Here is a 14,830-nt window from a genome sequence, read left to right as displayed (position 1 = left end):
CCTCAGCCTTCAGGAACCCCTTTTATTAACAATTCTTGTAGTCAAGAAGTCCTTCTTGAAATCTAACCTAAATCTATCATGCTTCAGTTAAAAACCTGTTCTCTCTCTCTGACGGTGCCAGAGACAGAACAGCTGGTCACCATACACTCCTTAATAACTCCTCATAATTTTGAAGTCTGTTATTAAGTCATTTTTCAGTCTCCTCTTCTTGAAGCTAAATAATCTCTCAAGTCTTTCAACTTATCCTTATAGGTTCAATTTTACAATCCTTTAATCAACATCAATGCTCTTTGCTAAACATTCTTCAGTTTTCCAAGTTGCTCTTATGTTTCGAAACCCCGCTCACCTTTGCAATTGCTCCTCATCCATGAAAGCCCAAGACTACTTCGGTGCATTTCACACAGTCCACAGAATCTCCTCGAGCAGGTAACCTGCTGCTTTGTTTGGGTTATTTTTAATACAAACCTGCTTCTACGGCTCCTTCTCCAAGAAAAACACGTTCTTCGGGACCCAGGATTCTTACTGAGCAACAGAGGAGCCATTCCCCCTCCACCTATGCCCTGCGGTCTTCCTCACCGGAGCTCTTCAAGGTCTTTTCCGACCCACTTTCCCTAAACTATCTGTTATAAAGTGAGGATCTAGCTCAGCGGTCCTCAGCCTTCTGGCCCTTTAAATACAGTTCCTCATGTGGTGACCCAACCATAAAATTATTTTCGTTGCTACTTCATCACTGCAATGTTGCTACTGTGATGAATCGTCATGTAAATATCTGATATGCAGGATGGTCTTAGGCGACCCCTGTGAAAGGGACATTCGACCGCCAAAGGGGTCGCGACCCACAGGTTGAGAACCGCTGACTAGCTAATCTGACCTGGCCCACTTATTTAAACCAAGTGGTGAGCCATCAATGCCTTAAAACACTTTATCCTTTGCAGACCACGATGAAGGCCCTGTCCTCAAAGCCTTGACTCCATGGAGGACCTCAGGCGCCTTGGTAAAAATCAAATGAGAGAGGTGTGGGGCCAGTGGGGATGGACATGAAGAACCCCGTGATCCTCAGTCATGCCACACCAGCCTTGGTTAGAATCATACAACAGTCAACTTCTGGGTGTGTTGATTCTACTCAACTCTTTCTGCAACCTTTTCTTAACCATTTGGGCATTTCTAATGCTCTCTCTTCTATCCAAATTATTATTATTTTTTTATTCTGACACTGATTGCATTCAGGGCTCCGCATACGGTGTGTGCCCTCTGCCTGAAACCTCTGCCCTGTGTTCCGTGGAGCTGGCTTTCCCTCCCCTCTAACATTCCCTCCCCTTTAAATAGGCCTTTCCCTGCACGTTTGGAATCGGCTCCTATCTGTCCCCTGATGCCCCATTATTCTTTATTAATACATCAGTGTGCTTTACAGCACTTACCACAATTCGCAATTAGATGCAATTATAGATAAATGTTCATTTACTCGTTTCTTGTCTGTCTTCTCCACAGAACGCAGGCTCCTCAATGGCGGGATCGTGTCTGCTCTGATCTGGAGCCTGGCACCTGGCTAACAGTACACACTCAAAAATAATTGAGTGAATAAATGTCCCCACTGCCAGAAATACTTGTGTTTTAAAGCATATCTTGAATTGTCATTAAAAGGGCTCTGTCAACTATTATAAAGGAGGAGGGGTGTTGGGGGGTGGGATGGGGTAGTGGAAGGAAGGGGTCCTTCGGATCCATTTAGTCCTGGGCCTTCAGGCAAGGCTAGCCCTCCCATCACAAAATGCTGTGAATCCCACTCTCTTGCTCCTGCTCCTTAAAGCAATTAATCTCATTTCCAGTTATTCTCCCTGCTTTCAGATTCAACATAATCAGGCTACTTGTAGCTTTCCATCCTTTTCCTGATGCTATTTCCTCACTGCTGTTCCCTTCACAAAAATACTAGCATTGTCATAGAAAATATTCAGGAGATTATGCATCAAAATATTAGCAGTGGTCATCTTTGGAGGTGCTATTATGGACACTTTTTTATTTTCTTCTTTTGATTAATTTTTATTTTCTAATTTTTGTGCCATGTACTTGCCTCCATTTTCTACTTGTGTGATTTTTTTTAAAGTACACTTGTGTTCAAGTACTAACTTTACTTCACTGATATTCAAAGTGAAATTCTATTGACGGTTACCTTACGCAACTTATTTTCATCTCATAAAATGCAGTGTTTTCAGCTCTGTTAAACTTTCACCTTAATGAATTGAAGATGAAGCAGAAAAACACACACACAAACTACGTATATGCCTTCTGTGTCTGAGGTCTTATACCTTGGAACTTATATATAAAAGCCTAAGCATCTGAATGACCGAACGACCAGTCAACTAGTTGCTATGACATGCTCTAACCACCAAGGGACAGATGCTCAACGCACAGGATCATGCTCCCTCCTGTCTGGATCGGGCCTGCAGGGATCTGGCTGAAACTGGCTATCCAACATCCCCCAAAGGGTCCTGGATTGTGAGAGGACACAGGCCAGGCCAAGGGACCCCACCGGTGCATGAATCTGTGCACCAGGCATCTAGTTTGCTATGTCGTAACACTGCTACATCACCAATCGTAAAACTTGCTTCTTGGGTAACCCTACTTCATAACATCAACCAGGAATATCCTGGGCCCAACACCAGGAGCTTCCACACTTTACTGACAAAGCAGCAGGGAGTTTGCATAGTGAGTAACTGAACACAAAGAGACCTGGGCTCCTTGCCCGCTCCCATAATCATGTGCTGACTTGCAGAGTGACAAAGAACTTGAGTTTTCAAATGCCCGTGCCTCAGTTTACCCAGCTGTAAAATGCATAATGCATCCCTCAGAGGGATGTAAAGAGAATCAGTGAGGTAATGTCTAAGTGTTTGGAAGACCTTGGCAGAAAGGCGCTACATAATTACTATTTGGTATTTAAGTTGCCCTTCATGTGTGCCAAGTACTTTATGATCATTCCTTAGGAGTTACTCTCAGCTACTCTGAAGTTGTCTTCATGTCTATTTCCATTTAAAAGATGAAGAAATTGTATTGGAGAGAAGTCTAGTGATTCGTTTAAGATCACTAAGATAGCACTGAGGTCTCAAGAGAGGAATTTCCAGTCCTCCAATCCCTTTAACCATAACTGAACCCCCATCTTAAAATACAAACTACCCATACAGATGAATTCTCTGTTAAGCTACTGGGATGTTTCATGGTACAAAACACATTGTGAATTGTTTTTGTAGGATACAGTGAATGGTGAGGAGGTGAAACAGAAACCAAACCTCTAGAATTAGGAACCTGGTCTTCACGGTCACCTCGCTTTCTTACACATCTACAATTCACCTCCCTTCCAGTACAGTAGCCTGCTTTTTGGTATCTTCATAATGTCCTTGAAGGGCCCATATTTTTCTACTAATTTCCAGAGCCAAACCTAAGGAGGCATAGAGCCCAGGTTAAACCACCAAAACACACGGTAGCATTTTTACCCAAGTTGTAGCTCATGAAAATTCGTGCCGAGTAGGTGAAGAATGAGAAGAGGCAAGTCGCGGAGGGTGCGTACGCAATGCGAGGGTCAAAGGAAAGGCAGAGAGTGCCAGCTGGGTTTAGTGTCCGCTGACCTCCTCCCCGCCAGCCCCTTCTGCACAGCGCCAATGACAGCCAACTCGGGAGTCACCATCCACTGTGCCCAGACGCAGTCCTACCCTCACCATGGCCTCCCGGCTCTCTTAAACCTTGCTCCTCCAGCCCACACCTCTATTTTCTTCCCTCTGCTCCATTCAGTGATTCACTTACCACATAAAAGAAGTACCTTTTGTTTCTGAGTCCTGTGCTCCCACTATCATGTCAGAAAATGTGCGATACCAACCTCTAAGACATGCTGCTCTGGTTGTTCAATGAACAACCAACAGCCAGGCGACCTCTGAGGATCAAGCGTGGCGATGGAGTTCTTTAACACAGATTTGGATAGAAAGTTCCAAAGCAGCTTAGGGCTTGCTCAAGGCAAAATGGAAAAGTGGGGGATTTCATCTCCTTCGCGTATGCCCTTTCTTTGCCTTCTCCCCCTCTGCGGGAACACTCCCTCCCACCTGTACACCAGCTGGCCCTGGGCTCTTCAGAGCTCCCCAGGGTGAAAGGTGAGCAGACATTTCCTTCCATCCATCTCCCATGAAAATGGATCTGTCTTGTGTTCCATTCCCTCAAATACCATTCCAACGAGCCTGATAACAATGGCCTGCAAAATGTCAGCACAAAAGGAATGACCAGCAGTGTGGTTCTCAGGCACTCAGAGCAGACAGACTTGCAGCAGGGCGCCCCTCCACTCCCCTCAGGTGGGCAGCCGGTCTTCACAGAGCTGACACTTGCAGGATCAAATGCTGAGACTACACTAACAGGCTCTTACTGGAGAACCACCGAAGGATCTACCTCAAGAGAAAGAAAACTGCCTCCTGAAAGAAGAACTGAGGTGCAAGAAGGAACAGTGAGCAAATAACTCAATCAGCATACAGACAAAGAGCAAATAAACAGTTTGAACAGTGGTGATGCCTAGTCCAGGGCCTGTAGAAAAACAAGGATGACCATATAAGACCAGAACATTAGAAGAGAGGGTTAGATGATGCTTTAAGAGATGCTAAATTATTCCAGAGGTGGGCAGAGATCATGACTAATTTTATTACGATAAATAATTTTCAAACCAGCAGAGAAGAAAGCTGGCCCATATCTAGGGCAAAGCTGGGTAAGAAATACTCAGTAAAAAGCAACTATTAGCAAAAAGAGGGAAATACAGGAATATGAAAACCAAAAATTGACACGTGAAATTATATCCTGTGCTCTTAGTAGTGCACCAGCTCCGAAAAGCATCAGGACCCCACACGGCTATGGCCGACCTGCAGGAACGCTGTGATGCCCGTGGTTGGCAAAGACTGCCCTCAAGGCCAGCAAGAGCCCTCCCTGCACGCCTGACTTACTGTTCACCTTCTGGTGCCCAGGACTTCCCTGTCCTTTTATCTCCCCAACCGGGCCCCAAGAAAGGATTCTAGGTGACTTATTTTTACCTGACTATGACCTGAAGTCTGAGTTAGCTTTTCTAGGGGTCCTTGGATTTAAGCCCTTATCCTAAATTATAATGCTGTGCTTGTGTTTACTAGCACGTAGATTTTAACCACCCTTGCACAATGGCAGGGAAAGTTGGAGAGGAACAGAGAGCCCTTCCTTTGCTATTTCAGCACACATCCCAAATGCTGTCTCCTACTCAAACTGCTGCATATGACCTTAAACTAGTATCTTCCATCTAAACAGCTTCTATGCACTCTCTTCATTTCCAAAAGTTACTCAAAAAGCACGAGCAATTATTTTCTACAAAACTTTTGAGATTTTATGTGAAGACCAAAGATGTGCTTTCGTTGACATCCTCGTGTATCCCATAAATATGCTGGGTAGGAACAGTGCAAAGAGGAAGAGCAACGCAATGAATCCCTTTTCTCTGTTATTTCTAAGTATATCCTATTCGCCTCTGGTCCAGTCCTTGAAGAAAATGCTTCAGGACAAACAAAATAGAAGCAAAGTAGTTCAGAGAGCTAGCAGAAATGATCTCTTTGGGGAAGGAAATTTTATTTTCAAATGAATAAATAAGTAAACAAACAAACAGATCTCTCAAGTCCCTAACACTGTTTTAAGAATGAATGCTTTCACCCTGACTGGTTTGGCTCAGTGGATAGAGCATCGGCCTGCGGACTGAAGGGTCCCAGGTTCGATTCCAGGCAAGGGCATGTACCTTGGTTGCGGGCACATCCCCAGTGGGGAGTATGCAGAAGGCAGCTGATCGATGTTTCTAACTCTATCCCTCTCCCTTCCTCTCTGTAAAAACATCAATAATATATTTTAAAAAAAGAATGAATGCTTTCTGACGACACCAAGGTACAAACATTTGGATTGAGTATACGTGTGTTTTCAGAGAACACACACGGCTGGAAAAGCTGCCGGGCTATATTTAGAGTAAATCTATCAGCTGGAACGCATGCATGTGGAAAGTGTGCTCTTATTGTAAAAGCCAGGGCTCCTTGTTAACACAAGTCCAATACAATGAGAAAGCACATTCAGAACCGGGGAGCCAGGGGAGAGTGCAAAGGAGGGCCACGAGCATGTTTTAACGGCTGTGCTAATTTGCCATGAAAGGATGTGAGGGCCACAGCTCCTTGCTACAGCATGCCATGTGCTGCTGAATTAAATTACTGCCATGCAGTCTGCTCGCGAAGGAATGTGTAAACAGGCCATATATCCTTGCATCAGATCCAGACTGTTGCACAACACAAGAAAATGCCTCTCGATGTGTCATTTCCTTCTTGGCCATCTTCCCAGCTCCTGACAGGCAGTCAACAACCAAAAGTACTGAAAGAGATTAAAAACTGCTCTTCTCAAGAGCACATTCCACCGACCACCAGACCTAACCTCCACCAGAGCTCTGACCCCCCCTTCTCCATTCTCCTTAAAGAAAGGGAAAAGGGGGGCAGGTTTTTTTTAACTGTTATTAGCCTCTTCAGTCAAAGGTTTTCAACAATGTTTTCTATACTAGAGACCAAATAATTAATATTGATGACAATCAAGCTGCTGCTTACATTTGCTGTCCTGTAAATATCAACATACAGCATTTACCCGCAACGTCCATTCCTTGGGCACAGAGACAGTATGGAACCAGAGTAAAGTCTGCACGTCAAGAAGTTCAGGGCTTTTCCAATGCTTTTTTTCTGTGTTTTTTTTTTTCCAATTTTAGGCTAAGGACTAAAATTCAGGCCTGTGGCATCACAAGTATGGTACAAGGCCTATCAAGTTTTTCTCAAATTGTCTTCACAGACAGCAAGAATGTGAATGCAAGAACTGTGTCCAGAGGTATCAAATAACCTTAAAAATATTCTCCTGCTATCCCTCCATCCAACACATTTTAGATGGTCTCTGCCTTCTTTTACACGTGACCAACCTCTACACACGCACCCACCCTGGGCGCACAAACAAAGGGCATGGGGTAGGTATCCAGCCACCATGAGAAGCCTCGCCTTCACCCAGCTGGGATGCAGAGCAGTGCAGGAGGAAAGCGAGCTGTCACTGACATCGTCTGGAATGAGGAAGAGAGCATGCCCAGCCCTCACTCTCCCCACCCTTTACTGGGCTGGAAAACAGTCTCAGAGCTGAGTGGAACAGCAAGAGAGAAAATGAGACGATGCTATGTCCAGACCACCCTGCTTTGTTTAAGTCTGCTACCTTCAGCTGATGAGGTAAAATGTCTGCAAGCGGAAGTGCCTCGAGAATATGGAAGAATAAAATGTTCTCTAAAAAAATAAAAATACGTTGATGAATTGGGCACAGGTGGGGAGAAGCAAACAGGAAAAGAGCACAGCCTGGCTGCAGGGCCTTCAGCCCAACAAGCTGAGTGAAGCTGGGTGCTGAGGCTGTCCTAGATACACAAACATCACCGCGCACTTCCCGGTAACCGCTCACTCACCTATGTGTCGGCCCTGCTGAAGTCACAGCGGGGCAAGCAGAACAGCACTGCAGCCCTGCACTCTACGCCTGCAGGAAAGAAGCCAGGTCCCTGGGAAAGAAAAGGCGGGGCTTCTCCAGGTCCCAGTGGGTGGCTGGTCAGTGATGAACAGCAGGAACCCAGCAGTAAGTTCACAGATGCTGGCTTTGGTCTCTCTGTCAGAGTAACTATGAATTCTTTCCTTGGGGCATGACACAAATTTCTTAGAAACCCACTCACCTGTGTTAGGTATCCAGTTTGAAGGTGTGCTGGCAAGTGAGAATTTTCAAAGCTGGGTGACATCCTATATAATAAAAGGCTAATATGCAAATCAACCAAACAGCAGAACAACCAGTTGCTATGATGCGCACTGACCACCAGGGGGCAGACGCTCAATGCAGGAGCTGCCCCCTGGTGGTCAGTGCGCTCCCAAAGGGAGAGCGCCAGTCAGCCAGAAGCCGGGCTCATGGGTGCAGGCAGGGCTGAGGGACCCTCCTCCCCTCAAGTGCATGAATTTTCGTGCACCGGGCCTCTAGTAAAGTATATAACCTCGGGCTTGTCCACTTGAGGATTCCTAAAATACTTCTGCTACAGGCTTTCCATGTTGCCAGGCAAGCTAATAACCTCCCTATGTTCAAATGTCTAATGTTCTCCTCTCACACGAGTATTGATCTGGCTAAGCTTGATACTGACCTGCTAATACCAAGCACCTCAAGGTAATTTGTCTGATAATTACCAAATCAAGAATGAAGCTACTACTATAACGGAAACTTGGAGTCACCTTTAAATGACACCCAGATTAAAAAGTCAAGAGGCCTTTCAGAGAATGGCACCTCCAAACAATTATTTCTCCTGTTGCAGCAATGACATTTGCCATCGAAGCACTTATGGAAGTTGCTGTTATTGGAGATTCAATGAAACTCTGCCCCCATCATTCACATCTTTGTGGGGATTCTTCCCTTTGACTCTAGGCTGCCCCTGTATCTGGCTTTACCCAGCATCTGAAGGCAGTAACTCCATGATAGTTCTGAGCCTTAAGAAGGCTTTGGAAGGCCTGACATCTCCCCACTTTTGCACCTTAGGGAGCCCTGTAAGAAGTCAGACGTTGCCGGACATACCTCATGGAGAGGCCACCTGAGAGGCAGGGGGAGAGAGAAAGGCTCTAGGACTACATGGAAAGAGAAAGGCCCCGCTGTCCATCATTCCAGCCAAGCCTATCGTTGCAGACACCCCACCAAGGCACCAGGCACGTGAACAAGCCTTCGCGAATGTTCCAGCATCAGCCACCATCTTACCGCAGCCACATGAAAGACCCCAAGCGAGACCTCAGAACGCCCACCAAGATGAATCCGTCAACCCACAGAATGGTGAGAAATAATAAAATGGTTGTTACTGTTTGAAGCCATTAGGTCTTGGGATGGGTGTTATCTAGCAATAGATAACTGGAAAAGAGGCAAGAGAGGTAAAAGGATGCTGACCGTGTAAGGCAGCCTATCTTTCCGTCCCCTGCACAGCCAACAAACAACGCCTTTACCATCCGTCCTCTTCCCTCGGCTTAGAATAGGACACTGCTAACCCAGTTTTCACCTTCTGGCAGAAATCCTTTAAATCAGACCGCAGTTGGAACCCACTGCATCCATGCAACACAGGATCCTAATAGAAACTGATGTGTAAAAGGGTCAGGTCTCCAAATGCATTACTGCTGCTGCCGCCGCTCTGCGGACTTCTCCGGCTGGCGAGCACACGGCAGTTGCTCCTCAGAGCTAACTTGCCAACAGGAGGTCAACACCCCCTGCCTAAACACAAGACTTACAAATTTGGGATCTTAAGTATGATGTCATGTCTTAAAATGATAAGCTGGCAAAGAAAATAAATGGCATTTTGTAAAGATGTGCACCGTTTTCATGTTTACGCTACTTAAGATGAAGGTTCTAATAAGTCATCGGCTATGTTCCTTTAAAGGGAAGTTTTATAACTGAGATGAATCACAACTGCGAAAGATCAAAGTTAAAAAACATCAATGATGCCATGGGGTACTTTTTAATCTTGTAATGAGTGATGATCATGTGCTCTTATGAAGTGAGTCCAACTGCCAACGCCAGATGTGTATATTAAGAAGAGAAGTTGTTTGTGATGTGACAGCGCCGGTTCAGCTGCCAGAGACAGAAAACACAGAAGGATAAAACCGTTCTGATTTTTGTGTGAAAAGCAAGTTTTGGCAGATGCGTTGATAACCAGGGCCTCAGAGGGGGCATTGGGGCCCTAGCATCCTCTCTCGGACTTTGCCTTGCTGCAAAGTCATCAGCTCTGCACAGCTGTCTCCAGGCAGCATGGATACCTGCTCATGACACAATTTATAACACTTATTAGTGTCATGTACTAATGAGCAGAAATTAGTAAAGCCATCTGCAAGAAAAAAAAATAATTCACTGGATAACTGAATCTAGATGGTATCTATTTCCTGGACACATGCTATAAGCAAAACTCACAACAAACGCCTGACACTGAAGGAAATTGCTGCAATAAAAGCCAACACGTAGTGAGCACCCACTACATGACAATCACTGCCCTACGCATTTTATATGCACCACAGCATTTAACATCTTTACAGCAACTGATGGAGAAGATACTATTATTAGCATTCTCCTTTGAAAAGATGAGCAAACTGCGGCAAAGAGAAGTTGGGTAACTTGCCTACCACCGTACAACTAGTAAGTGGAGCTGGGATTTCAATCCAGACAGCTGGACACCAAAGCCCACACCTTTAATCACTAAGCTACGCTGAATAAAGACCCAGCCAGTTAACCCAGAACTTGTCCTTGTTCAAATGGCTGATCTACCAGAAGTAGCCTCTTCAAAGAGTGAAATTCCTTTACAGGAATCAATAGTGCAGGATCCTCAACTTCAAACCATTAGAGTAATAAATAGATGTACACTATTTCTATGACAACCATTACTTAAAGAATTATAATTTTGTGGGAGAGGAGGCTAAAACAATTGCATTAATTGTCTTTTTTTTCCTCCTCATAAAAGCCTTTTTCTATAGCCCTTCTCTGTTAACAGTCAATAAAATAATCCTTTCTGAAATCTAGAGCAGCGATTTTCAACCTTTCTCATCTCATGGCACACATTACTAAAATTCTGTGGTACACCAAAAAATAGATTATGTTTTTACCAATCTGACCAAAAAAAGGTATAATTTTGATTCATTCACACCAGACAGCTATTGTTGTGTTGGCTGTTGTCATTTTTTTATTTGACAATCTAAGGGAAAAGAGGTCAGGTATTGCATGTTTTAAAAATTCTTGCAGCATGCTATTTGAAAATCGCTGATCTAGAGCAAGAGTTGACAAACGACAACCTGTGTGCCAAGTCTGACCCATCGCTTGGTTTTATAAATAAAGTTTAATTGAAACACAGCTACAAGCATTCATTTATGTATTGGCTAAGGCTGCCTTTGAGCTACAATGGCAGAGGTGAGTACTCGTAGCAGAGATCATATGGCCGCAGAACTGAAGTATTTACTATCTGGCACTTCAGAGAAAAAGTTTGCCAAACCATGTTCTAGAACAGTGGTTCTCAACCTTCCTAATGCAGCGACCCTTTAATACAGTTCCTCATGTTGTGGTGACCCCCAATTTCATTGTTACAAATTGAACATAATTAAAGCATAGTGATTAATCACAAAAACAATATGTAATTATATATGTGTTTTCCGGTGGTCTTAGGCGACCCCTGTGAAAGGGTCGTTCGGCCCCCAAAAGTTGAGACCCACAGGTTGAGAACCGCTGTTCTAGAAGTTTTATCATTTAACATTATATACACACACTAATCCATCTCACAGTTGAAAAAATTGAAAATCTTGGTCATTTTTCACATCTGTGAGTCTCAAAATTAAAGAACAATATTGGGAAGCATGCAATACTATATGTAGTGCCCAGGGTGGCCAAGAGTAGGGCAGAAGGAAATAACCCAGCACAGTAGGTCCAGGTTGTAAGGTTAAGATGTTACTGATACCAGACCCATCCCTATATCCGGACACTTAGTCACCTCATGATGTCAGAGAAATGATGTCACATTTTCACAGATACTTTTGGTTCTGGAGAAATGTCACTCAGGCTGATCTAGGGGAGTGGTCTGCCACTCGAGATCTGTATCTGCTCCCCCCTCGCACCCTCAGCACCCTCAGCAGCACCCACAGCTTGATCTCAGGTCACAAACATGCCATCTACCGCTGCTACCCCTAATCCTCACTTGTTTGCCTTTACAGGGCATTGAGCCCATCGACTAATTAATACTGCCAACAGCCTCTTTGGAACAAAGTCATGTTATCCTCACTTGAAAGAGAAGTGACTTTCCCAATGCTACCTTTTGTCACATCTTTCAGAATGTGGCAGCACCCACCTCCCCTGTTTCCTCTCTCACTCATCAGCTTGTAAGCATCAAGTCTTGAGTATATGAACACACACAGATACACACCCAGAGACACACACACACACAGAGACACATGCACACACACGCACTATAATGGTTTTTCCAAGAACTAAGAAAAGCAGCTGAGATCGGCAGGAAACATCTTTAAAAGATAAGTATTTGTAGGGCTAAATGTTCAAAGACTACTCTCCCGCTTTGTGCCTTACTAAAAATGGATGTCCCTGCCTTTTCAGGAACTCAAGGGCTCATTCGATCAAATGTTAGAAGATGTCTCCCATCGTAAGGCATCACCCCAGACTTATGGCAGTCCAGAAAAGTCAGGCAAGGCCCAGAACCGGGCAAGACAGCCCTGCTCTGTTCTGTTCCCCTGCACTGCGTAACCACTGGGCCCTAGGCATGGAGACTTGGTGCAGCCGGAGACAAGTGTATGGCTAGCGCCTAATAGGACCTTCTCAAGCTGAACAGACAGGGCCAGCACTGACCCAACATTGGGAACCTGGAAGAAAGCCATACACATGAAAGGAGAAAAGAAAAACCTCAAAGACTGGCTTCTGAGGCAGGAAACCTCCCTCGTTCAGGCAAGCAGTCAGCTTTTGTGAAGAGAGACAGCCGCAGGAGGAACGGAAGGCACCGTATGCTCCCACTTGGGCCGAGGCACACCATTCACCAGCCCTTTTCTCTCGGTTTTAGGGGAAGAAAGGAGATGCCACGCTCCCTGTCTAGGCAGGTGTATTGTTATATAACAAATATTTCTGCCAGGTGTACCCCCACACAAACCAAACTAAACTCTGAAGACAATGGCTTGGTCTCCGATGTATTCACTCATCAAAGGCAGAGTCCTATGCGATGTTTCCATTGGCACAGAATTTTTAATGTTGTATATGGCAAATAATCACTAATCTCTAAATACATTTAAATGCTGCTATGTCAAGTCTGTTCAAATCAGTTTGGGGGAGGGGGAAACCAAACCAGTTTCAATTCAGATTTAAGAGGAAAATGTATATTAGCCCGAACGAATTATGTGCACTTCCTTAAACTGCTGCTGGTTAATCAAACCTTCTGGATGCGCAGACAGACAAATAAACCAAGATGGATTTAAACCTGGTTGGACTCTATATGTTAAAAGAAACTATCTATAACAATTACTAGAACATGACCAAACAACAGTGTTGTAACAATCAAGCAAGTTATCGTTTGCAAATACATTCTTTGTAATTAAGCAGTGTGCTCTTTATAAAGGGAATTGAGTGGGCGAGGTAAAAAGTTAAAACACATTCTTAGACCATGGGAAACATACGCAAGTGCTTTTTGACTAAGCTCAAGAGTTTTCAGTTTATTATTTTCTTCCTCAGCTCTCATGGGTCTGATCTGCCCTGGCTAGTGGGTACAGTGGATGAGTAGAATCTCTTAGAAAATAGTTACTCATTTCTCAAAGTTATGTAGGCCTTAGCAATTTTGTGGCAAAGGTTAAGAGTATAATTTCTTTTTCTACTATCTGTGAAGTTGTACTAACTGTCCCTCACTAAAAATACATGCAGATAGCAAACTTCACAAAGAAACCGTTTAAATGGAAGTAGCACTACCTTATTTGGGATCATTTCCTCAAAGGGCCTGTGCAAACTCTAATACCATTTCCAACAGGAAGGCAAGGACTTACTTCTGGGTTCCCGGGGTCCATCCACTGTAACTTTAATAGCTCTGTGATAGGTGGCTACTTGGGGAGGATTGGTGAAGACAGTTATGGTCAAGGTGAAACTCTTGCCTGCAGATGTAAAAGAGAAAAATCCATGGTGAGTATAAAAAGATAATACTGATGACAATGTAACAGCACAGATGTCCAAACTTCACTTAAGTTATCTCTGAGTTGGTAATGAAACAAAGACAAATAAGACGCCTTATTCTAAGATAGAATCTCTTTGATGGCCACTCTAGGAAGTTAGTGAACTCATTGAGTGTTGAGAGCTTCATCTTCATTGTAGTACTATACAAGGCAGCTCCAATCTAAAAAGAGAGAGAGAGAGAGAGAGAGAGAGAGAAAGAAAGAAAGAAAGAAAGAAAGAAAGAAAGAAAGGAAAGAAAAGAAAAGAAAAGAAAAACCTGCTCAGTAGCAATAGTTGTAATGAAAACAAAAACCCTGGTCCACTTGAAGAGGTTCTCTTCCTTTCAGTTTTCTCCAACATCAGGAACACATCCAAGCACAGACAATTTTAGAAGTCTTTATTTAGGATTAGGTCATGACCCCTTGAGAGAACAATAGTAAATCACTGTTGATTATGTTATTTACTTCACATGGCTTTAGCATTTCATTTGCTCAACTGCACTACAATAAGAAGATGAAAGAGGAAGGTTCTTATGGGAATCATTTTAACAGGAGCCAGTGTCTCCTGTCCGGGCCTTAATGTGCCTGTGGTATGATGATTTCATCATTACTGGAACAAAGATTTTATCCTCCCTGCCCACCCCTCCCCTAACATACATCCTTGCTGCTAAATCTTCAAATAACTCCCTGACAGTGACTTATTTTTGCTAAATGTACAGGACACCTCCCAATATAAATATGAAGTTTTGCTTTTAGCAGAGGGTGTGCTTCATGGAAATATTACATCTGATGTTTCTCATTAATGAACTACAAGTGATGAATGGAGGGGGAAAGACAGGGAAAAGTTTGGTAGCAGATTAGGGCTTCTTTCTTTCTCCAGCAGAGGATACCAGACTCTGTTACACAGACTCACTGACAGTTGTAATCAGTTAGATTTGCAACGGTTAGTCATGTCAGATAGTCAAAACTGCAAACTGTTACAAGACAGGAAAAGGTGGGCGTGAAACAGTGACTCAATAAAACATTCAGCAATCTCAGGCCAGAGTACTCATTTAGCCTGGCCTGGAACA

General features: G+C 44.0%; 1 protein-coding gene across 1 annotated transcript in view; it reads right to left on the bottom strand.

The window, feature by feature from the left end:
• RUNX2 (runt related transcription factor 2) overlaps positions 1-14,830 on the bottom strand; it is a 119,595-nt gene that overhangs the window by 92,804 nt on the left and 11,961 nt on the right. The window contains exon 3 of the mRNA XM_015572160.1: positions 13,599-13,703. Within this exon, the coding sequence (XP_015427646.1) occupies positions 13,599-13,703 (105 nt within the window). The remainder of the gene's footprint in view (positions 1-13,598; positions 13,704-14,830) is intronic.

The sequence above is a fragment of the Myotis davidii genome, unplaced genomic scaffold (assembly GCF_000327345.1).
Source record: "Myotis davidii unplaced genomic scaffold, ASM32734v1 scaffold167, whole genome shotgun sequence".
NCBI lineage: Eukaryota > Metazoa > Chordata > Mammalia > Chiroptera > Vespertilionidae > Myotis > Myotis davidii.
The sequence above is the reverse complement of the archived record's forward strand: the minus strand, read 5'-3'. Positions and strand labels throughout refer to the sequence as shown.